Source organism: Aphelocoma coerulescens, assembly GCF_041296385.1.
Source record: "Aphelocoma coerulescens isolate FSJ_1873_10779 chromosome Z unlocalized genomic scaffold, UR_Acoe_1.0 ChrZ, whole genome shotgun sequence".
Taxonomy (NCBI): Eukaryota; Metazoa; Chordata; class Aves; order Passeriformes; family Corvidae; genus Aphelocoma; species Aphelocoma coerulescens.
Window position 1 is genome coordinate 8,989,393 of NW_027184085.1, and position 24,775 is coordinate 9,014,167.

General features: G+C 42.6%; 1 protein-coding gene across 1 annotated transcript in view; it reads left to right on the top strand.

The window, feature by feature from the left end:
- The window catches only part of DNAI1 (dynein axonemal intermediate chain 1), a 139,376-nt gene that overhangs the window by 52,696 nt on the left and 61,905 nt on the right, over positions 1-24,775 (top strand). The window contains exon 13 of the mRNA XM_069001410.1: positions 10,705-10,952. Coding sequence (XP_068857511.1) covers positions 10,705-10,952 — 248 coding nt within the window. The remainder of the gene's footprint in view (positions 1-10,704; positions 10,953-24,775) is intronic.

Here is a 24,775-nt window from a genome sequence, read left to right on the forward strand (position 1 = left end):
TCCTGACCACCTGAGGAACCTGAATGCACGTAAGTCTTTGGGACCTTGATGATGTGGTTGCCAAGCCACTCTCCATGATATTTGAAAAGTCATGACAGATAAAGTCCCAGGTGACTGGAAAAGGGAAGCCATTGTACTTATCTTGAGAAATGATAGAAAGGAGGACTCCAGGAACTACTGGTCTGTCAGCCTCCCCTCTGTGCCTGGGAAGATCATGGAACAGATCCTCCTAGAAACTCTGGTAAGGCACATGGAGGACAGGGAGATGAATGGAGGTAACCAGCATGGCTTCACTAAGGGTAAGTCCTACCTGACAAACCAGAGGCCTTCTGTGATGCAGTGGCCGCAGGAGTGGACAAAGAAGGGGGTTAGAGATGTCATTTATCTGGACTTCTGTGAAGCCTTTGACACAGTCCCCCACAATATCCTTTTCTTAAATTGGAGGGAGATGGATTTGAGGGATGGATTGTTGGGTGGTGAGGCATCGGTTGGATAATCACATTGGGAGAGTAGTGGTCTATATCTCAGAGTCCCAATGGACATCAGTGACAAGAAGAATCTTTCACAGATCCATTCTGGGACCATGTTCTTTAATATCTTCATTAATGGCATAGACAGAGGGATCAAGTGCACCTGCAGCAAGTTTGATGACAACACCTGAAGGATGGGATGCCATCCAGAGGGACCCAGACAAGCTCGAGGAGTGGGTCCGTGGGAACATCATAAAGTTCAAGGTCATGTGCAAGGTGCTGCACCTGGGTCAGGGCAACCCCTGGTATCAGCACAGGCTGGGCATGAACATACCCAGAGCAGCCCTGCCCAGAAGGACTTGGGGGTGCTGTGGGTGAGAGGCTGGACATGCCCCGGCCATGGCACTCACAGCCCAGAGAGCCAAACGTGTCCTGGGCTGCATCCAGAGCCCCGTGGGCAGCAGGGGAGGGAGGGGATTCTGCCCCCTGCTCTGCTCTGCTGAGACCCACCTGGAGCACAGCATCCAGCTCTGGGGTCCCAGCATGGGAAGAACAGGGACCTGCTGGAGCCAGTCCAGAGGGGAGACTACCAAGATGATCAGAGGGATGGAACATCTCTCCTGTGAGGAAAGGCTGAGAGAATTGGGGTTGTTCAGCATGGAAAGGAGACGGCTTCAGAGTTTTCTGTGGCCTTCCAGTATCTGAAAGGAGCCTACAAGGACTATTTACAAGAATGTGTAATGACAGAACAAGGATGAATGGCTTCAAACTGAAAGAGAGTAGGTGTAGATTAAATATTGGGAAGAAATTCTTTACTGTGAGGGTGGTGAGACACTGGAACAGATTGCCCAGAGAAGCTGTGGATGCCCCATCCCTGGAAGTGTTCTAGACCAGGTTGGATGGGGCTTGGAACAACCTGGTCTAGTGGAAGGCATCCCTGCCCATGTCAGGGGAGTTGGAACAAGATGATCTTTAAGGTTCCTTCCAACTCAGGCCGTTCTATGATTCTGTGATTCTGTTTGAGACTAACAAATATTTAGGTATTTCTGTTTTCTTTCTTTTTTCTTTTATTTTTTTTTTTTTTTGCATAAGTTTTTTTTTCTGAAATTTACTTTTAGTAGCTCTTAAAAGCTACTTATGCTAACCCCCAATTATACACTTAACATACTTGCTGAAGATACATAATATTTCATGTACTAAAAATAAAAGCTAGCAAAAACCCCCCCAATTTCTGTCAAAGAAGTGAATATCTGGTTTATACCCCAGCCTTATACAAAGAGGAATGCTGAAAAATATTGTCCAAATTTAGTGTTCAGTACCTGGTTGCACAGAAAAATAGGAAGAGGTCCCTTAGGGACCTGGGAGATGCTTAGCTACAAATTAGTGGGGGCCTAGGCAGTCCTCTAGTCGAAATATCCCTGATTTTATGCCCTGTTTTTATACATTTCTCTAAACATTTGATGTTAACCACTGCTGCAAACAGGTTAGGGGTAGGTGTTGGATCTGTAATGGCTACTCTTAATTTTCATGGTTCATGCTAGTGCAAAATTGACTGCATGCCCATACATATGATTCTGCTTCTTCCTTGCTCCTCTATCAAATCTGCGTCTTTTGCCAAATGTCTTCAGAAATGTTCTCAGAGCTTCTGTGTCATTTCTCATTGTCTCCTCCATGGTCTGAGCTGTATATGTCCATCTCATCAGGTATCATCTGTCTGCTTCCAAGAGACCACAGCACTGCCATAGAACACTAACTTTCCTGTCTCTTAATTATGGAATACATAAGCGTCTCCTGCAGTGTGTGCATCCCCCTCAGAGCTGTTATGGTCAGGAATATTAAAATGCGTGCAGCCTGGCTTGTTTGCAAGCTGGTGTGATTATCCAGAGGCAGCACATTTGTAGATGTCCATTTGTGGCATGATCCTGGGAATTTCTAAACGATGCATGCCACCTGGAAGCTCCTTATTTGGCCACTTGATGGCACTCTTAAATGTTTAGTTGGTTGCAAACGCTCTCAAACGTGCTAGTTTCGTAGAACAGCGATAGAGGAAACAGAGCCTCAGGTATTAAACAGTGAAATACCATCAGAATTGGAGCTTATGTCAACGAATACAAGAAAAACACGAGAAAAAGTTCAGCTGATTGTGCTAAATGCTGCCCGGTGTGTAACAGGAGGATTAACACCTGTCTGGCTTTCCAGCTCCAAAGTGTTCTGCAGAGACAAGTGCTTCTCTAAGCCTTTCCTTATGGGAGAGGTGTGCTCCATCTTTTTGATCATCTTGGTGGCCTCCTCTGGACTCACTCCAGCAAGATGAGGTCTGTTATGCTGAAGACCCCAGAGCTGGCTGCAGCACTCCAGGTGGGGTCTCACGACAGCAGAACAGAGGGACAGAATCCCTTCCCTCATCTTGATGTTAGCTTTCATAACACACAGCCAACTGTAAAGTTGTGCCCTTATGAGCATCTTATTTAAAGAAGAAAATTTAAGGAAGAATTATAGTGTGTACTAGACCCATGATGCAAAAGCCTGTCTGGTCAGAATGAGAAAACTGCTTTTATGTAGAGCATTGCAAGCTCAGCCAAGTCACATACTCCTCCTTTTTTTGCACTGCTCACCTGCTCACCTCACTCTCAGGGGAGAGCTGAATTGAAAGCCAGATCTTCCTGCTCTTTTTAGGAAAGTGCTATGTCTTTTCATCCCCATCTCCCCTGGTTTTGTTTGCTTTTGAGCCTCTGCTTTCACATGCACTGACAAACAGTGCATGGTTCCAGGTGGTTCCTAAATACTCATTTTTGTTGGCCCAGTTGACTGTGGTTTCTCTTGTATTACTCTGCCAGACTTTATTTTAGAGTCAGAAAGGCTATGTATGTCTATCCATCTGTGCTTCTGAGGCGTGTCTTGCCTCTGACATATGCAGGGCCCACAGCACATATTAGGACTGCAACAAGGCCTCAGGACATGTATAAATTACAGCTTGCCTCATCATCTATCAATTTTGTCTTCTCTAAAATATCCAGAAGACTTTGAAATTCTGGTTTTGTACCTCTCTTATCTGAACTGCAAGTTCTGTGCTTCCTAAGAGCCCCAGCTAAAAATGTTAACTGGATCAGGAGTAACAGGGATTAGTCAAGCAGCTGGTGAAAGGTGTCAAGCAGAATGTTAAATTTGACATTCAAGCATCTGAATCAGCATAAGCCAAAATGATCTATCATTTGCCTCCTCTGCACTGGTGGACTTGCTCAGCATTTGCAGATCTTTGCAGTACCAATACTGCTAACTGGAGGGTACAGATTTCCTTGTGACAGGAAATGCCTGTGCTCACAGAGTTCAAGCTAGTGTAGGTGGTCTCAACAGGGGCGTTCAACTTTCACTGACAAATGTCAGAAAATAAATGGAATTTATTGGTGGAATTATCATCTGAGGCAGTGTCTCAGAGGGGGTGCTGTAGTAGCCCTGGAGCTAGGCATTGTTTTCATTGGTCCTCTGGATGGGAATATAAACTCACAGCAGGTGAAACGTGTGACTGATGAAAAGGCAGGTGAAGTTGTAAATCATGCTGGGAACAGAGCTGTCATACAGAGTGATTAATGTTGTGGTAAACTGGAATTATTCAAAGCAAATGCATTTTAATTCAGTCAAATATAATATTATCCCTCTCTAGACAAAAAGGAGCGTTGTATTTTGGAAGGCAGCATTTCTTAAAAAAAAAAAAAGGAAAAAAAACCACTTTTGTGGACAAGTAAGAAATTTGAGTCTCCAGTGAAGTATCTTGGCAAGGAGGCTGAACATGATTCTGGTGTGCAAACAGGGAATCCTGAATAGCAGTAGATAATATTATTTAAACATTAGTGAGACTAATACTGGAATATTATGTTTGATTTGGGAGCCAACATTTTTCAAAGCATGCAGAAAAATGGTAGTTCAGAAAGAATCCCAAGGTGATTCAAGAGTTGGAGAGCGTGCCCCAAAGGGGGAGAGAGAAAAACATCCAGTTGAAATTTGGACTCAAAATTAATTATGTCTGGCCCTTGCACAAATCCTAGCCATGTGATATCCTCCACTCATCTCTGGAAAGTTTCTTAATATTCTAGTCTTCTCCATGTCTGCTGTGAAGTGGCTTTCTGTTTGCAGCTCTGGAGACAGTGCCTTTCACTGCTGTGGCAAAGTTAATATTGGTTCCTGGCTTTTTGCTAAGCAGCCTCCTCTATGCAGTAGTGGTGAAAATAAATCGGATTTTTGAGTTCAGGCTGTGATGGTTATCAAAAGTATGCTGAAATGTGACTAGTGTTCAGTTTTTAAAGTGTCTTGATGAAGAGAAGAAGGAGATATGAAAGAAGTCCTTTATCCAGTCAAGGTAGGCATAGTAAGAATTAGCAGTGGCAAGCCAGGTAAGTCAAATAAGGAATTAGGTGCAGCTTTTTAAGCACTCAAAGTGATTAAATGTCAAAACAAGCTGAAAAATGAAACAGTGGCTTCTCTGTCTTTTGAGATCTTCATATGAAGTATGCATATACTTGCCAAAACCAAGTTATCAGGCTCAAAACAGGATATGCCAATAACATTTTTGGATCTGCGAAAAAGAGGAGGCCAGGCTTTCTGGCCTTGAGTTACAAAGTAATGAGTTCTCAAAACATTTTCTTTTCTGGGAAAGGACTGTTTTGAAAGTCCAGTATTCATATTTTTGTTGCCCACAATGTGGTTCACAGCCTGATCCATAGTGGTGTGGGATATATCAACACAGCATTGTGTACACAAGTATGGTATAGTTGAGTACTTCTGGGCATTTAAGGGAATAGGAACAGAATGAACACCAATGATCCTAATATAAATTTCTCAGGGATCCTGGGATGTGGTCTGCTTGAGCACAGTCCTCTGAAGTCCCAGCTCTGTTCCCTGTTATAGCTTGCTGTAGTGTCTTTGGCAGTCCCCTCCACTGCCCTTTCTCATTCTGTAAAAAGGAGTGCTGCATATACAGCCTTAAAGCACTCTCAAATGCTATAAAACTTTGAGATATTATTGTTACTCCCAAAGAGCTTTGAAAACACATTCAGCACTTGCACAAACTCTCTGAGCTCTTGGAAAGATTTGTTCTTTCCTGATTTTTCAGAACTATTGGCATACAGTTAAGCTCGAAGTGCCAGCTGTTTCCTTTGTTACAGCACACCAATTCTGCAACTGCAGCAAAGTGTGGAATTGGCACAGCTTTTAAAAATAAGCGAGGAGAGAATCTCACTAGAGCAGTGCAAGGTCATTCAACTTGTTTCACAGTGGGTTAGATTAGCTTATGCTCAGTGCCCTGCTGCACAGGGTTTACTCACTGATAAAAAAATTCATATTGAAAATTCACTAATTTGTGACTTGCTCAGTCATCTGTCTATGCTATGCAGAAGGAAGCACAGGAATATTCTTGGACTGTGCTCAGGGTTTTGAAGATTTTCAATTTGCTAGGGAAAATTTGCTGGTCTTTGTTTTTTGTCCTCTATACTTTAAATATTGTAAAGACAAATAAATAGCTGAGATGTGTCTTTGGCTACCAAAATTTTTGTCTTTGAAACTGATCTCTCCTCCACAGAGGAGACTGCCTCACCAAATGTAAAGCACAACCAGGCCCTTCCCTTGGCTTCTTAGAAAACCAGTCCTAAAGGATAGAGCCCCAGCCAGCCAGCTCATCAAAGCATGAGTGTATCTGGGAGAGTTGAAGTGCTTGTGTAGCTGTGATGCTCAGAAACAATCAGCTGTTCACAAATGTACTTCATCTTGCTTTTTTTTCCAGATGGGCTCTTGGAGGACACCGGACAGATTTTAGGCACCAGCAGTTCTTTTTAGCATGGTGATATCTTGGTCCAAGCTGTATCAGCGAGACAGCTGGCAGACTTGAATTTTAGAAAGCCATCACAGGATCACAGTATCACAGGATCTAAGATATAAGGCTGGAGTGTTTTTGGGTTTTAAATCCTCCGAAGGGAAAGTAATTTGCCAGTTTATCACACAAGAAACCATAGCATTGGCTTCTTGTGTAGTAAAAACTCCTACTTTAGCTCATGACCATGGGTGGTACCCACATTGAGATTTATTATGTTGCTGCAGGATTTAAACTAAGCATTGTGCTTTTTAACTTGAGGACGCTGCTGCCTTGAGCATAGTGGTTCAGCCAGTAAGCATTTTGGAGGAAATGGAAGAAAACCATGTAATGTACATCTTGTGGCTTTGTTCCTGAACAAGGAGGGAAAGATACAAATAAAATTTTTAAAAAAAGTTCTCCAGCAAACAAAAGACTTTGTTCTGATATTGGAGATTTGCTGATTCTTTTAAATTTAGCTAAGGAGTAATATAAATGAAAAATCCATTAAAACAGGCACTTAAGCATCAGGCAAAAGATTCAGATGCTTTTCAGATTATTACTTTGCATAAACTATTTGGTGATATCCAAATGATATTCTGGGATATTTTTCTACCACTACAGTACTTTCCTGAAAAGGGTTTGGGGTGAATCTCTCCAGCTTTAAAAGCAAATGCAGAGGAGTATTTTAGACAGTGGTCATAGTTGGTTTGAAACCTGTTTCTGTTTGCATGTGGTGCTTACAGGCTCAGTTCTCCCTGTTGAGATCAGTAATCATGCTATCTGCATCTTTCCTTAGCAAAACTTGTCTTCCCTATGTACACTTGTTACATGTCAGGGTCTAAAATTTAACCTCTTCTCAGGTGAACACTGAGGGATCCCCATGGCGGTGAGAGTCTGTCCACTCTCTTCTTCTTGCTGTGCTGTCTTGTGTCTTCCTGTAAAGGACAAGTCCTGCTGGCACTGATTATCAGAAAAACTGTCCAATATCTCTAATATCTCCAGTCCTTGTATCTCAGGAAAAAAAAAGCCAGTTTGCACTTTGTGGATCTGCATGGGGTGAATATTCTCTACTCTTCCAGTTCATACTGGTGCATCCATGAGGTGCAGAGCAGCTGTCTCAGGTCTGAAGCTGCTGCTTTCACTTCCAACAGTGAAGTTGCTTTCACTTCACCACTGTCAGCTTGGTGCCTTAGGTTTTAACTTTCATATTTTTCAAATTCTGTATTGCTTAGTGTGTAACTCTGAAGTTTCTTGTAGCCTGTTAATTTCTGCTCTCTCATGCTACGTAGACATAACAAAGCCTCTCCGGGCCTGCTCTCCAAGGTCACTCAGACCGTTCTAAAAGTATAAACCAAAAACAGGCCCAAAAAGTATAAACCAAAGAGCCTCTAAAGGGGGGCAAGTTACATCATTAAACTGAAGCTTAATTGGAGAATTAACTCTGATATGCAAATGAACCAAACCTATAAAAGTGTGAAGAACTTGTGACCTGGGGTCCATCTCGGGGCCCATCTTGGCAATAGCCTCTGGCTCCCCAGCCAGGGGGTACCTTTGAAGGCCTTTCAAATAAATACCTACCTTACTCCCTTACTCGTGTCTAGTCTCTGTTTCTAGGAGGCCTCTTAAGGCATCAAGCTCTTGGGTCTGCACTTTTTTGCTTGGCTGTGCTCTCTGATCTTCCAACATTGATTCACCCTGCATCCTGAGAGTCTGTCTACGCAATGTTTTGGGGCAAAGTGCAGTACTCTGATTGTTTTTACTGAGAACCAAAAACTTTTCTCTCGAAAGTGCTACTCTTCAAAGCTATACCACAGATGTGCTGCTGTGGATATGTACTGTGCTTGCCATTCTGGAACGCTGAATATCACTAATGAAATAAGCCCCTTTTAAAATTATTTATTAAAGAATATGTTGGTATGTCACAGGTTAGTACTCTGGATGAGAATTCACCCTTCATTAAAGTGGATTTATATGCCTATGCTCAGCAGGTCAGTCTGTGTGATGCTGTCATGCTTCAGTGTTAATTGTGTGTTATTCTCATCACATTGCCTTTCATCAGGAATAACTTTTACATACTTTAGTGATCATATTATTCAGCCTTATGTGCGGTATTCACACATCTGTGATTTAACCCACATTCCTGATATTTGATAACATCAAGGAGACAATGAGTAGGATTCAGCTCTTAGATTAAGGTGGCCAATATCAATAGTGGCCACTGCAGTCAGTGGAGCCTAGACAGTAAATCAGCACCCATAGAAAACTCTCCTTTAAGATGCTACTGGTACTGATGGCAGCAGAAGCTTGGACTCTGAGTGCACAGACAGCCATACACAGACCTGCATTTGGGTGTCATAATCTGCAAACTGGACCCTGCATTTCACTCTGCCAGAGCCTCTTCCCAAGGCTTTGTTTTTCCCCTGCCAGACTAACCCCCAGGTGGACTTGCTGAAGCTGCTGAGCTATTTCACCTGATGAAGACCTGCTCTATCACCTTTAACTGAGGAATGTGGGTGGACTCTGTTCCTGTCTGATCACTGGGGAGAGAACCACCTCCAAAACACAACTTAGATCTTTGGTGGCTGAATCACCCCCTGTAGAGGTGTCTCCTCTGCTGTCTCTGCAAGGAACATGGGGGCAGCTCTTGAACCTCCTCAGCACAGTGCTAACAGATAGAAAATTACTGTATGCTACAGGCCTTTTGGGAATATGCCTGGCTGATCAGCTCACTCCAAGAGAAATAAGAGCATGGAATAAGTTGAATTCAAAGGCTATCCAACAAATTTGACTTCTTTCTGCTCTGAGCCACTCCTGATGGTCATTTCCACAGCCTTCTGAAGTGTTTTTGCTTCTGAGGTGAGCACAGATTCATCCTTATCATTCATGGACCTCAACTAAATATCAGTTCAATGACATTACTTGGCTAAGAACAAAGACAATTCTGTGAATTAAAAGAACTGGGAAATCTCTGATGGAGAAAGTATCTTCCTTTTCAGTTAGAATTCTAAGAATAAGCTTCCCCTTTATTAAAAAAAAAAAAAATTAGAAATGTTATTTGGGGTCAGATATGTTTAAAGTAATGACAGTTTTGAAATCTCACCTTTCTGCAAAATAAAGAAACCATTTTCCTCATCTGTGCCCAGTACAGAGAGACCTGTGAGAAGATTCTATTTCAACAATCTAGTATGAAGCAGCAGTAACAGTTTTGTTAATGTGTGTTTCTTTACTGGTTCTTTGAATGCTTTTACGTGGCCCTGTTACACATGAAGAACACAATATCTGTGCCTGCATGCTGGCTTGGAATCAGTTTACTTCTAAGGAGAGTTCTCTAAAGTTGGTGTAATCACTGGAGTACACATTTACCTGATCCTGCAGGTTGGCCAAAATGTTAAGAAAGGTAGGAAGCACTTTTAAAAGGAGAGGGCTGTTCTGGAAACAGAATGTGTAGTAAGTGCTTGAAGCACAGAAAGCAGTAAATTTCTTTCCCATATACTGTGTGCCTGAGGGCATTGGCAGTAATAAAAAGCACTAGATGGCTAGGATGCTCTCAGAGGCAGCATTGTTTTCATAGATTAGCAAAGTTCCTTCTTTGTTTCTGGAGAGCTTATCTGCGTCAACAGCTTTTCTTTCCCTTTCAGAGAACTTGGAAATTGTCTTTTTACATGATCGAAATACCCTAAGAATTGGAGAGACAGTCAGGGCATGATAAAAAAGCACACAAAAGAAAGATGGTCCTACTGAGAAAGGGGAGAGCTAATTTCAGGCAGCACAAAGAAAAGGTGAAAGTAAATAGAAAAAAGATTGGAAAGTCTTGGCAAAAAAAAGAGCTTCTGTGCCAAGCAGGGAGATGTTGGACATAAACAGAAAATAAAGCTATGGTCACTTTTACATTGTCCAGTTATGAGCAATGGCAATTGATATAATGCTTTACAGATACATTAATGAAATGTTTTTCTTTGAAAAAGTAGTGGAGACTGAAATATCGAATATTGCCAATACAGAAACTGAAATGGTGGTATCCTTGATTCTGCATGTATGTCTGCAGTGTAGTGAAATCCTAGCCCACAGAAAGAAGTGTAATCCTAGCCCAAAGAAAGAAGTGCCCACAAAATTCTTTCTTTCCTCCACGCTTCTCCTCCAAGGCGTCACAGCTCTCTCTCCTTGAAAAAAGCACACCAAACCAGTAGTTCTTCTGCATAACTACATGGTGCCTATGTCCTGGGGGTGGCATATCAGTGGTGAAAAGGATGTTCAGATGTAGGCACACCAGTATTTGGTCCTGTGATTGGTACCTTTGCCTTCAGGTAGGTTTTAGGTGTGGGTGGGAGCTGTCTGTTTCTACGTTTCAGTAGCTGAGGATCCTGGAAACTGATCTGACATCTCCTTGTTTAGATGACTTCATGAAGCAGGGCCACGGCATGCTCCTCCTCTACACCCTGAAGAACCCCTCCTTCCCAGAGTACTCCTTCAGCAGTGAGAGTGGCGTCATGTGCCTGGACTTCCACAGTGACCACCCCTACCTCCTGGCAGTGGGCTTCTACGATGGCAATGTGGCCATCTTCAATCTGAAGAAGCCAGCCTCCCAGCCCAGCTACAAGAGTAGTGCCAAGTCAGGGAAGCACACAGAGCCAGTATGGCAGGTAAGGGTGCTTTTCCTCTCCTGTGGCTGGGCTTTGAATTGGACGGAGTTTGAACACAGCTGGAAAAGTCCTGCATGCGGAAAGGTGCTGTTTTAGTACATGTGATTGATTAAGTTGTATTTCAAGCTAATTTTGAAGTGTGCATAAAGGCAAAGCAACTGCATGAATCCTTGGTCCTCAGTAGAAACTAAACGTATGAGCAGAAGTCTTCTATAAATAATTATTTCTCCTTAGTTTTCATTATTATAATTGACTTCTTTTTTGAGAAGAACTGGTATCCTCTATATGTACCAGCATGCAATACTGTTTGTATTCCAAAGAGAAAATCACAGGACAGCAACTGATAAGCAGTGCATAAAAACAGGGAAAACACATATATCAGCCTAAAAGAGAGCTCTATTGGGCACAGTAAGTCCAGGGGCAGCTGCCTGTGAACTGGCTGCTAGCAGAATTCAAGATATACTACCTTGTAGTTGACCTTTTAGTTGACCTTGAATTACTCTAGTGAATTCAGAACTGTGATGTGTAGGTGATGTTCTTAAACTAATGCCACTCTGTCATCTGTCAGAAAGAGCCACCAGATGGGTGGTACTGTGAAGGGTCAGGGTGAATATGTTGCTACATCCAGCTAATTAGCTATGTCTGCAATGTAATCTGAGCTCAGATTGAAGCACTGGAAGGTATATGTGCTTTTGATTTTGTTTATAGCAGTAGAAGCATGGCAGCACATATTTCAACATGGTCTGTATCAGCCTGTTGAGTTGCAGGAGTGTGTCTTTTGTTTACTATCCTGGACTAAAAGTGTTGCTGCAGTGACTATTGTTGTCACCTGAGTTAGGCTGGCTGATACAGTCACATGTCAGTGTTCCTTGAACTTTGACACATGCCTTACATGGATTGTCCCCTAGCCATGGCTTCTGGTTTTTGCATCTTCCAGTAAAAGTCCAAGAAATCAAGGGTACCTGATGGGAGTACAGATGAATGTGGAATATGCCAAGAGCAAGACCTGTGCTTGCTATAAACAGAGAGTTTGTGCAAATGTAACATTTCAGAGAAGACATGAATTTTATATTTCCTGCCTGTCTGTCCAAAGCTTTTCCTATAGCAGATACTTATAGCTCTTCTAACAGGTGTACTAGTTTGAAAAACAAACCAGTGAGAGGCACCAAGTCAGAATAACAATTTAATGGAAATTAAAGAAAAGGAACAGAAAGTAAAAGAAAACACTGACAGAGTCAAGATACAGCCTGAGTCCCTGTTAGTCAGGGTAGTGGTAGCAGGCTGGTAGAATGGTGGCTGCAGTCCTCTGAAGTGGTGATCCTGTAGTAGAAGGGGTCTGCTCTTCCTCAGAAAGTCCAGCGGTGGCTGTGTAGCTCCTGTCCTCTGGAAATCCAGTGGAGTCCCCTCTTTGGTGCTCAGAGTCCCAGTTATATCCACGATGGGATGCTTGGTTCCTCCCTCTGGGTGGAGCATCTCACAATGGAGTAATGAGTCATGAGGCCAAGTGTTGATTAGGCTCGTTAACAGAAGATGGTCTGGAGGGAGTTATCTCTGAGTCATGCAGCAGGACAATGATGGGCCATTAACAGCAAGATAGTCTGGGGGGAGGAGGCAAGGAAACACTGCCCCACCTGATTTCAACAGCTCATGAGGATGGTAATAGAATACACCTCAACCCAGGACAACAGGTTAACGTAGTAGTTCGGACTTGGGTTGTTATCATAATACAATCTGTCAGGTATGCACACACACACACATACACACACACACACACACACACACACACACACACACAAAGAAAACTTCCGAGCTTTTCCCACTGCCACTTAGGCTTCCAGTAAAAAAGCCAGACCAAATAGTAAGTGCTACATGAAGTTTTTCATGGTCTTGCTGCAGCATGCTATGGGAGGTCACAGCTGTTACTGCACATTAGAGACACAAAAATCCCAGATCATTTGTGCCCCAGATGATATTGGAAAGGACAGTGTATGCTGAGGGGGTTTTATTAGCAGCCTCTTCCCTACAGATGAGGAGCAGGTACATTCAGCACTGGAGGTAGTCTGCATGGGGTTTTTAGGGGTAGGTTTATGTGTACCGCTTGGCAGCAGTGGGGCACAGAAGTGGAATAAAATAATTAGGCACTCTAGGAAGATATCTCTGAAAAGGAGAGAAGCTACTCCATGGGTATGGATAGGTGTGGCTATGAGTAGACTGTGGTTCCTGCTTCTTTATTTCCACAGGTTGAGTGCTGAGAATCATTACTATTCGTTTTCTTCGAAAATAAGAAAATTTCTCTGAGCAACCTGGTCTAGTGGAAGGTGTCCCTGTCCATGGCAAGGGGGTTGGAACAAGATGGTCTTTAAAGTCCCTTCCAACCCAAACCATTCTGTGATTCTATGATTAAAGTACCAATATTTTTACTAAACTTTACAATTTTTAACTTGCTACAAAACTAGCGAGCAAAGTTAGTAGTTAGATGATTGTACAGCAATCCGAAGAACTTGTACCTCTGTTGGAAAGATGTGAAGTGTAAGCATTTGTCAATATAAGCCAAAAGGTTTAGAAAAGGTTTTTGCTCCATTCAATGTGATGAAAAGCAGCATGGACTATCTGTTAGGTTGAGACATTTGATTGTTATTCCTCATTCAGCATCAGGTGATTCTAGAAAGTGATGCCTTTTTTCTCATATTTAGCTCAAAGATCTCATATTCTCGCCCACCAAGACACCACTAGTCTCAAGCCCAGTCTTTGTCTAGATGCTAGACCTCAAAAAAATCCCCCTTTTTTGTAGAGAAAGTGAACAAAGTAGAAAAGTAACAATGTTATTCTGAGCAATTAGGAGCCTTTGTTCTCTGTACTGCCTGGCTTTTTTCTTTTGAAACAATGCAGCCGTTTCACGGTGGAAACAAAATGGGAAGTGGGTAAAGCAGACTGACAGCTCTTTTCTTGTGCTATTTCATCTTCAGTGACTTAGTAATATCTCAGTTCGTTTGCATAAAACAAAGCTGATGTAATGTTCCCATTGTTAAGAGCAAAATAAAATAACACAAATTTTCTAATTCTGTTACCTAAGAAAGAGTTTGTCTGCCTAATACCACTCCCTATTTTTTTAAAGAGCATAGCAATGGTTTCTTATAGATTTGGCAATTGTCTCCCATGTATTAAGTGCTACTGCATTTTAAATAATGGAAAATTCTAGCCTGTTTTTAATTACACATTTCTAATTGCTTATTACTAATTGGTGAGGATCCAAATCCTCAGAGAGGAAAAAACAAAGAGGAATAAACATGTACATAGACATGTGAATGTATATGCATGCAGTGCAATGTGGCTAATACCACCAAAACTCAGGTATCACAGGAGCACAGAACTAGAAATGGTCTTCCAGGTCAGAGAATTCAGGCCTTTGGATCTAAAAACCAGTTTAAAAGGAGTCACTTCCTGGAAAACTGTGTCAAACCTGTCATGTTCTGCTGGGAAAAAGCCTATGTGGCATTAATCTAAACCCCACTTTAATCAAAATAATGCTCAAGTAGTAAGAAAAATCCTCACACTCCCATCATCTCTGAGTAGGCCTACAAAGCAAGTCCCTGAACAGTGAATTTTTTTGAGCCAGGGGTTGGCTCCGGAGATTAATGAGGTTGGCCAGTGTGGAGCTACTGGAGTAAACTTTGGCAGCCAGAGGCCACAGAAGCTGTGTTCTCTGGGAAGAAGCAACACCTTGCTGGGAAAGGGCTCTCAGTGCAGAGCATCTCCTTTTTCTAGCTTTAAAATTTTTTCTTTCTCCTTTCTTTTTAAAAGAATAATGATTAGGTTTTATTTACAGCTGAGAAGAGTGCTTTTTCTCTTACCTTTCTACACTGGGGTATACTAAATACTTCAGGATTGAAGTATTTGGAAGCTGGAACAGTTCAGAATCAGGAAATGATAACTGAAACTGTGTGTCAGGGTTTATTTCTGTTGTTCAATCTCCTTCCTAAAACACATCTTACTTGACAGATTTGTTTTCACTGTGTACTTCTATTTTACTTTCACATCAAGCCAAAAGGATGCTATTGCTGCTGAGACTAGTACAGAGCCAATAATGCTTCAGAGGGTTGGAAATAATTTTTTATTTTACTTGCTCACCATCAGAATTACTGACGAAATTCCTATTGCAAAGTGTTGACCCTAGGATCTGCAAATAGAACATTTCTTTCGGTTGTGCTTCAAGCAAATCTCAGCTGCCGCAGGCATGCCTGTGTGAACAGCACGGTTTGGAATTGCTATGGAGACATCACTGATTAGAAACACAACTTTGTTCATTGTTGATTTACTGAAGCTGATCTGGTCTCCCTGAGGAGCTGATACCATGGAGCTTCAGATGGCATCCTGAGAGAATTATTTTCTGCGCGATATTCATGCGTGGGAAGAGAAAGGGCTGGCCACTGCAGGCTAATTCTTCACCAAATGCCAGTCAGGTTAGATGTGATGCTCATGGATGAAGAAGTCAAAGCAAGATGGTAATAGCCTGCAAACTGCCAAAGAAAACTGAAAGGAGTATCAGCTTGCAGAATAGTTTTTCAGCAGAACTTGTGGAAATCCCATCTCAAGTGTCAACCTGACAAAACACACCTGAAACTGCTCAATGGAGTTTGTCTCATAATTGTGTGATCCCTTCTACTTGTCTATTTCCTGTGTTCCAATCTAAGTTCTTGAATAAATCTACACTGAACTTTCACAGTGTGTGAAGCCATCCCAGACTCACTGAAGTCTTGTTTCACTGATAGAAGTAAATGAAAATTCCTTTAAAGTTATCACAGCCTGCTATTCTTTTACCCCATTCTGTGTTTCTGCACAGCTCCACGAAAAAGGTCTTTATGGGAAGCTGATCGAATTTGCTGCACTTAGGAGAAAAAAAAAAACATTTTGTTCATAATCCACTGTCACACCAGCACATTGTTTCTTTTCTGATGATGGGCATTCTCCTAAATCTGTCATCTGCAGTCAGACAGATTTTGCAGCTTGCATTGCCTCTGAGATGTTACTGCTTCACATAATATTTGGTTTCTTTGGCTTCAGGCAAACAAATTGTTTGATGCAAAGGGAATAAAAGAAAAGTATAAGACAGAAGGTTGCTACCAAGGTCAGAGTAAAGATCAGCTGTCTCAGAACAGCCTCAACACCCCTTCTGTTGCCTTCATTAAGAAGCACAAAACAGGTGTTTGCTGAGGGTAGTTCAGTGAAAAAAAATCTCTTTCAACTGTGTGATGATACTGCTAACAGATAACTCTAGAGGAGAAATAGAAATCTGGAGAAGAAAGGAAAGCAACAGAGACCTGAAGCAAAGGAATCTAAACCCAAGATAACGGAGGAGAATGTAGCCTGAAGGCAAAATGAGCAGAAACCTGATTGTGAGGATCATTTAGTACCAAACCTCTACAGTAATGCAAGGCAACTGTGTTTCTTATATTGGGTCAGTTCAATATTTGCACAGAGGACCTTTATCTTCATCTCCAGCTTTCTACTACGTTTTTCATGCCACCAGCCCTGCCTTGCATACCTAGCCCAATGCAAACAGGGCAAAAAGTCTAATTAATTTTTGACATCCCAGGAGTAAAAGACACCACTGGATCTTCACCAGAGGGATCACTTCACTCATTCTGCACTTGCACAGAAGTAGAAAGCAATGAGAAGAGCATCCATGGACCAGTCAGCAGGCATTTGGAGTCCAGAGATCTCAATCTGTCAGAGGCTTCCTTGTTGGAGCAGTCCTGAGCTGCAGTCCTGCTCCCTACACTGAATTCTGTGTCCAGCAACAGGCTGTTGCAGCAGCAGTTGTCCTGTCTGGTGAGTACCTTAACACTGGGGTCCTCACTGCAGCACCATGAGGCATTTAGTGACTGACAAGCATCAGTTGTGTCCCTGTTCTCTCCTGGAGGGAGCTGGGGAGGAAAGACTGAGCTTGGGAAGAGTTGCCATGTGCTTGTTGTAAGGTCAAGACCAGCAGCTTTCTGGTTGTCCTCAGTCACTGTGAGAGCTCACTACAGGCACAGCCCTACTGGAGGAAATCCGGTCTCCCACAGAGTTAATGTCCATAATTTTTTGGAAAGGTTCTGCTGAACCACAGAAAGTCATTCAGAAGCCTTGGGATCATTTATGCACAGTAGAGATGGTGGAAATTGCAAGACACTCCTGTGGCAGAAATGTTGGGTAAAATCTTTTGCAGCATGCTTATACCTTGTCCAAAACTGTTGAACACTTTTTAAGCCACTATAGGTTAGGAAATGTAAACATCTGAATGCTTATTCCTAAATCTCTTTGACAATAATGAACAAAATCCCTGATAGTTTAACTTTGACATTGTACTTTTTGAGATGGTATCTAACTGTGTCTTCTGGAGATTCAGAAATTATTCATGGTTATTTTTAAATTGTGCCTGGGGTATGGATTGTTTTGGGTTAGAAATTGTCCAGCAAAGTGTCCATTGCAGATCATGTAATGTTTGTCTAAAAAATGAGCACATTTTGCTTTGATGCTGTATTTCCCTCTATACTTCATTCAGATGCTGAACTGCTTTTCTACCCTCTGCTCTCACGATTCCTTGCTAAATAGATTCTTCTCTCATGCTACTCTTACACCTCTTCCTTTTACTTGAGATCCAAACCATCTTACTGTGGGTTTTCAGGTTGACTATTTATTTTCTGGTGTCTCTAAGCAAAATGTAAGAAACTTTATTTGCCTGTTAGTTGCACTGGGGCTAATTTGTGGAGAAAATTTCACTTTTAAAATTTAAAAGTCCCTTCAAGCCTTATAATGTTGGAAGATGCTAGCCTGAGGTTTAAAATATCAGAGAAGTTGTAATGAATTTGTTTGGTTGCCTGGATTTTGAATTCTATTCTGCTGCTTTATAGTGTATATATAAACACACTGATGGGTCTTAATGGCTGTTATACAGCCTGTGGAACAACAGAATGCTGCTCTGATGAAATAAAAGCAAGAGAATGATAATGGCGGAGCCAGACGCAAGTTGAGCAGGGATGGTGCAGGCAAGGTCACATTGATACATAGTGAGGTACCGGGAGCTGGGGCTGGCCATGGCTCTCATTCTTCTCCCACCCCGGGAGCCATGGTGAGCTGCCACAGATTGATGTGGTGTCCAGGGCTCTCAGCATCCAACAGGTCCCAGGAGAATCTCTCCCCATCCCTGCTGCAAGTCCACTTGATCCTGTGGTGGTGGGAACCTTCTCAGGCATATTGCAGACACTGTCTCTGATGTAGCAACATCAGGCAGCTGGGGGGTTTGGATGTGAGCCTGCCTGCCCTGTGTGTCTGCTTTTCCTTCACACAGAGTGGGAAACATATTTTGTCTATTGTAAATTGGGAATCTTGCACCATGAGCACAGTCAGAATTGAAACCGAGAGCTGTGAATTGCAACTGGTTAAATACCCCTGAGCTTTGTTGGCCCCTGGCACACATTGCTCAGCTGCATGCTGTGTCTGACATGGGAACATAGCCACTGACAGGACAAACAGGTGTCACTCTAATGTCTGGTTCCTCCCTTCTCATCTCTTGACATGCCAGCCTAATAAATGCACTGGGCAGTGCTGTGAAGGGAATAAGCACGCAGATTCCTAGTGAAACACTGTACAAAGCAGAGCATTTGAATCCCAGCAGGAAGAAAACAAACTGAAAGTAAGGCCAGCCTTATCCAATGCTATTTATAACTGAGCTCTGCTTCCTTCAGATAAATCTGAGTCTCTGAAGCATGAGCAATGCACAAGCCTCAGGCTGGGCCTTTGACCTGCTTCAGTGGCACTCCTATGTCCGTGCTCTCTGCTTACTGCTGAGTGCCTCCCACTATCACCAAAAGTGCCTTTTAGTAGGAAAGGTTTTGCTGCCCTTTTTCTGCACCCCAAATTTGTGTGACCTGATGCAGTGGACCTAATTCCTTGCTCCTCTCGGCTGACCTTGCACTCCTGAGTTCACTGGTGCTCAAGAGATAGAGCCTGGTCCTCCGAGTCCCAGGAAGATCCCATCAAGGTGGAGGGCACTTGATCTAGGTGTAGAAGAGCAGTGTTTTTCGGAAGATGAGTGTTTCTGGGACTAAATAAGATATGGGAGTTTATCTTAGAGTGTTTCCTCATTGCTGTTGAGCTAATCTAGTTGTTTTCCCTCAGCTATCAGGAAGTTTTCAAAGACTTTGGAGGCCAAAACCCTGAGAATGCTTGTAGTAAAACTTGTAAGTAGCAATATGCTGCTAGAAGGAGGGAAATAATTTGCAAAATTATTAGATGGGAAGTTCCTGCTATTTCCTGTAACCAGAACAACCATATTCCACCAGATAGGCCCAGTATTTTGTGGTACCCATAAATAAAGTCATCATCCAGCCTCATGCCCATGATGCAGGTGCCTGACAGCCTGGAGCTGCTCCTGGAGCATCCAGGCAGTGCTGGGCTTTGTCTTCTATTCCAAGGGGTTTTGAGATGCTTTTCCTTATCACAGGAATTCTGAAAGAATTCTTCCTCCTGCATCTTTTCTTGGTGAGATATGATCCTGCCAAGCTGGCTGCCTTGGCTGCTGCCTGATTTCTTTGTAGATGAAGTACCTGCCTTTGTTTCAGTACCTGTTTACTGTTACCAAGCCTGTCAGTCACCCTGACTCTCCTAACTACCATGTTCATTATCACAAACATACAGTAGGTAAAGTAAGGAGACGTCTGAGTAAATCCCTGCCTCTGCTGCAGATAGGATGGAAGGGGGTCCTTTAGGTCAGAGTTGCTCATTAAAGATGTAAGAGAAATGCAGGAAGCCCAAACTGACTGAGAGACATTGGAATCTTTGAGCACTTTGATATTCATCAGATGTCTCAACCATTTCCTCTCTAAGGCAAACACTACAGCCAAATATTTAAATATTACTGACTCACCTTAGAAGGAGTTACTCCTTGTAGACCTTACCTCTTCAATGGCTTCTGTCATGGAGGCAAGTTTACTTCCTAAGAAATTGAACTGATACATTCTGTCTTGTTGCAAGATTTAATGGTAAAATGTCAACAAATTTTTCTACAGAAGACTGAACAGCATTGAGAACCATTCTTTGCTTAGCAGCTCCCTTTTCTACAGATTCTTGTCATAGCTGAAACATTTGCATTTAAAAGAAAACCCAGATTTTAAGATAGGAACATTTTTCAATGAATTTATTTTTAAGTAACAAGTAATTTTCCTTCATCTCTCCCCATCAGCTTTTACTCACACTCAAAAGACTTGTTTTCTATACAAAGCAGTCTCATCTATTGCAGTGAACAAAGCAGTCACAGTGTGATTGAACATGACACACAATAAACATGTGAGAGGTGAGACTGAATTTAAAATAAAACCAAACCTTCTTTTCTGAAACTGGGGAACTGTTTGTGAGCCACAGAAATGAGAAGTGGCAGAGGCCTTTAGAGTGTCCTCTTCCTCCCCTCATGCTCACAGATGTTGTGTTATGATTCCTGACATGTTTTCTTCAAAATGAGACTGGGCAGTCTAGCTGTCTTCACCAGTACTAACAGACTGGAGTCATGGCCTTCTGTGTCTTACATGGTACGTACTTCCTAATACATGTGAAAATATTTCTATGCCACTCCAGTAGTATCACTTTGCTAATTCCCTCACCAGCCATTGATACTTTCCTGCACTACTGTCACTTAGCTGGAAATCCCCTAATTTCTACATGTTTAAGGCTTTCTTCTTCCTGTTTGTGTCCCTCTGCCCTTGTCTTTATCACATTTCACCTTATTATTTTCAGATTATGTCTCCAGTTTTTCAAGATAATTTTGAGTCCTTATCCTAGTGGAATTCAATGTCTTTTAACTGCATCATCTGCCAACATTCTGTGTATTTTGCAATTCAGTATGAAACTTACTAATGAAAATATTGTATAGAACTGAACCCAGAATAGTCCCTTGTGGGAATCATCTAGAGATGTTTTCCCAACTGGTCAAGAAATCACTGTCTAGACTCTTGGGAAATCATTTTCAAGCACTCATCCACGTCACAGTAATTCCTTATCTTTCTTCTGAAGACATTACAGGGAGTATGCCAAAAGCCTTACAAAATTAAAGATAACAAATCTACTCTTTCTTTTAGACCTGTTACTCTGAAAAGGAAGGAAATAAATTCTCTTTGACAAGGTCTTTTCTTGAGGAGACCACATTCACTGATTCTCATTTTCTTGTCCTGTTCATATGGATGGATGACTTAATACTTTGTTCCAGCTCTCAAAGTTCAGCATTAGGCTGACTCATCCACTGTCCTTTAACCTATCCTTCAAGACAGGTTTATTTTGTGTTTCCTGTGGGCATTTTTGCTATGTTCCTGTCCCCCAGGACCTCTACTCTCTTCTAGTTTTCATAGCTAATTGCTATGAAATTCAGAGATTGCTTCAGCTGCTCCTTTAGGCACCCTAGGCTGAATTTCACCAGGCCTTACAGAGTTAAGTGTATCTGTCTGTGCTCCTTAAAGTTGATTTTGTTAAACATCTAGTTACAGTTTATCTTTTTATATGGCACTGAAAGAAGGACAGCCTTAATAGTTATGTTTTACTTCTAGTTCAATGTGGGACTTGCCTTCTCTAAACAATAGCTGGTGTCGAGGAGGAAGAGGCTTAGATGAGCCTTTCTGGAATATCTGACTTTACCTCCGTGCAGGCATCAGCCTCCTGGCCTGAAAAGTCATGTTCCTCTCAAAAGAGGAACAACATCCTCTCCATGGAGGTATCTTAGGCAGTGGCAGAAGGGTGTCCCCCAAATCATGAGGAGGGACACTCTTCACCGTGAAGGTCCTGGATGTGCAAAGACTCTCCAGTGTGACAGTGGCAGCCCAGCTCTCACCATATGGCAGGCCTGATTCTTCATCTCTTGAGTGGCTTCTCCTCTTTAGTTGTGTCTTGATTCACTGTGCTTATACCAGCACATTTCTAGAGCCCAGAGCTGTAGATGTGGACAGGGACTATGCTTTCACAGCAGGGTTTCTGTGAAAAAAAAAAAAAAATAAAAAAATCAAGGACTAATATCTTCTAAGACAATGTTGACCAAAACATGCTTTTTAAAAAAAATTTGAGATCTTTAAGTCTTACTAGACATTCCACAGCAGAAATGCTGTCTGTTTCCCAGGTAATAGACAGAAATGGAAAAAAGTGCAGATGCAGACCAGCAATCTCTTTTGCTCAGTGTGCGTCACAGGGCAGGAGCCCTTTATGCTGTACCCTGCCCTGCTGGCTCCAACATGGGCATGCTAAGGACTCCATGGTTCTGGTCCCCCTCACTGAAGGACCAGCTGCGCATACAAAGGTTCCTCCCTGCGTGCCTGCCTTCCCATGTTTACCTTTGGCAGAAAGTCCACACCTACAGGTAACCAGAGCACAGCTAAATCTTCTCCACAGAGGTATCATGTGCTCCGAGTGCACATGGACCCAGGCAATCTTTCTTCACCAAGTATAGACTTAGCCAAGGAGTCTGACTGTGCTTCTTTGACCTTTGACCAGGCTGCACTCAGTTATCACAGCCCTTTAAAATCTTCATTATTGCCTTGAGTCAAAATGAGTCATCTGGACTAAGCTCAATTTTTGCTTTTATCCCAAATAACCATGGTGAGGAATGAAACTTTCTGTCTTCCTTCCTCCCTCCTCTAAATAGGATAACTTGTACTGCTGTCCAAGTTGGCACTGAGGAGGGGCTCCAGACACTGCCCTGTTCCTCACCTCTAAACATTGCTTTTCCTGTCTCTTGAAGTATAAAAACTGATGCTGGAGTTACTTTGCTTGTGAGTGAAGTACTCTGTACTTCTAGGTGGCCGAGTGAATAATTTTGGGGTCTCTCTTGTGACTGATTGCAGGAGAGCAGCCTTGCATATTGCTTATACTCCTCATGGTGCCTGGCCTTGGCTTTGCTTGTGGTAGCTGGCAGAGGATCCTTTGTGAGGTGTCAAGGTCCACTTATTGTGTCAGGCATGATAAGCAACAAATGCAGAATAGCTGGCAATGTCCTTGATGGAGGACATTTGGGAACTTCGTTGTAGATGCACTGCTTTGTCTCAGCAGCAAGGAGAGACAAACTATTTGCTCCAGCAAAACAAAAAGTCAGTGGACTCTGGATAAGCTGAGTGTTGAGGCAGACTTTCACAGCAGCAGATCCCTTTGCAAACAGCATAGATAAGTGACCCAAGGAGGAGAATAAACAAAAAAATAGCAATTTGTCATCAACAGAAAAAGAACGTGAAAGATTTCTTCTCTGCTGGTAATGACTTGATTTCTCTGGATGCTGTTTTGCTGAAAGTTGCTGTCAGGAACGAGCAAGAAACACATTTGAGGGTGACAGAGTGAAGAAATAGAACTGCTTCTTATTTCAAATCAGAGACTGCTGTGAGGGAGTCCAGGAGAATATTTGCACCAGAGCACAGGGGAAATCAGACTGGCTTCAGAAGATGTGACCTGTGGAGCAATTTACTGTAGATCATCTCTTCAGCATGATCCCTCAGCATGAGGCTGAGGCAGACTAAGAGGCAGGCTAGCTGTTACATGGAGAAGGTGTCCGCTACACAGATCAAAGGTGCCCACAGTTGGACTAACGTGTCCAGGTTTAGATGGTTATTCCCAGTTGGAGTTTGGTCTTATTCTCTCTCTGCAAGAATCCATATGGTGTTCATCTGCCAGCCAGTGACCTGGGCCATTGTGGGATGGATGCAATCAAGCTGCATCCGTGAGGCTTTGTGCTCTTGCTAAATCACAGCACATGTTCAGCTCATCTACCTTGAGAGAGCCCCAGAACTCTTCTGGCACTTTGCTTTGGCCCAGGCTTGTGCATACTGACACAGGAAATGCGGTTTGGACAGTGCGTTTGTGTCTGTGCTTGGCTGCCAGGTCAGGCACAGCACGAGAGAATTGAGGGCTGATTCCCTTCCTCAAGGAGCAGATGTTTGCCAGTGGGAAGCCCTGAAAAAAAGTCTTTAGCCAGTGTGAATGTAAGGAGAAGCGTCCAAATCCCACTGCTTGTGTGACCGAGGTATGGGCAAAAGAGGGTGGCTGGGAGAGCACAGTGGGGCTGGGAAGCACTTGTGCTCCTGCGGGTGCACATCTGTTCTTCTACAAGAGTCTGTAGCTCTGTTCAGCTAAGGAGGCAGATGAGTGAAATCCCTGAGTTGCTGGGATGGACAGAATGTCAGAGTCTCTGAGAGGGGCCTGTACAGTTACATTTACAGCTCAACGGTGGCTTACAAAGAAGTGCTTGAGGCACAGAAACAAAGACATGTCTAAAGCTGAGTATTAGGGAAAAGAACAACCATGAATTAATAAAAAGAAGTGAATGTGCAAAGTAAGCTGTGGTTATCCTAGGTCATAAAAGGGAAAGGGAAAATATTTGGGAAGGGTATAAGTAGTTAAAAGAATGAAGAATATAGACTTATTAGCAAAGCAAGCTTTCAGCTACTACTGAGTGGTATGAATAAGGATGAAATATTTGATGCTGTATTGTTTAATCTTACAGTGAGTCTGTTCTCATACTATCTGCTTAGTGTGCTTAATGTAACGAGAGGATAAAAGCACAGGTCAGAATAAAGAAAGAACATATTGAAGAATATTTAGATAAGTTCTTGCTCATCAGCAAGATCAGATTAAACATACCCTGGAGTACTTGAAGAAATAGCCAGACCAATTTCGGGCCATTACATGCATTTCAGAGAGCTTTTGGGCAACATCTGTCCTGAGTTTCAGGCAGAGGCTGGGGTTTATGTGCCAGCCCATTTACAACATCTGAGCTGAGTGAGTACCTTGACTCAGAGGCTCAGGGTGTGCTCTGGGGCATG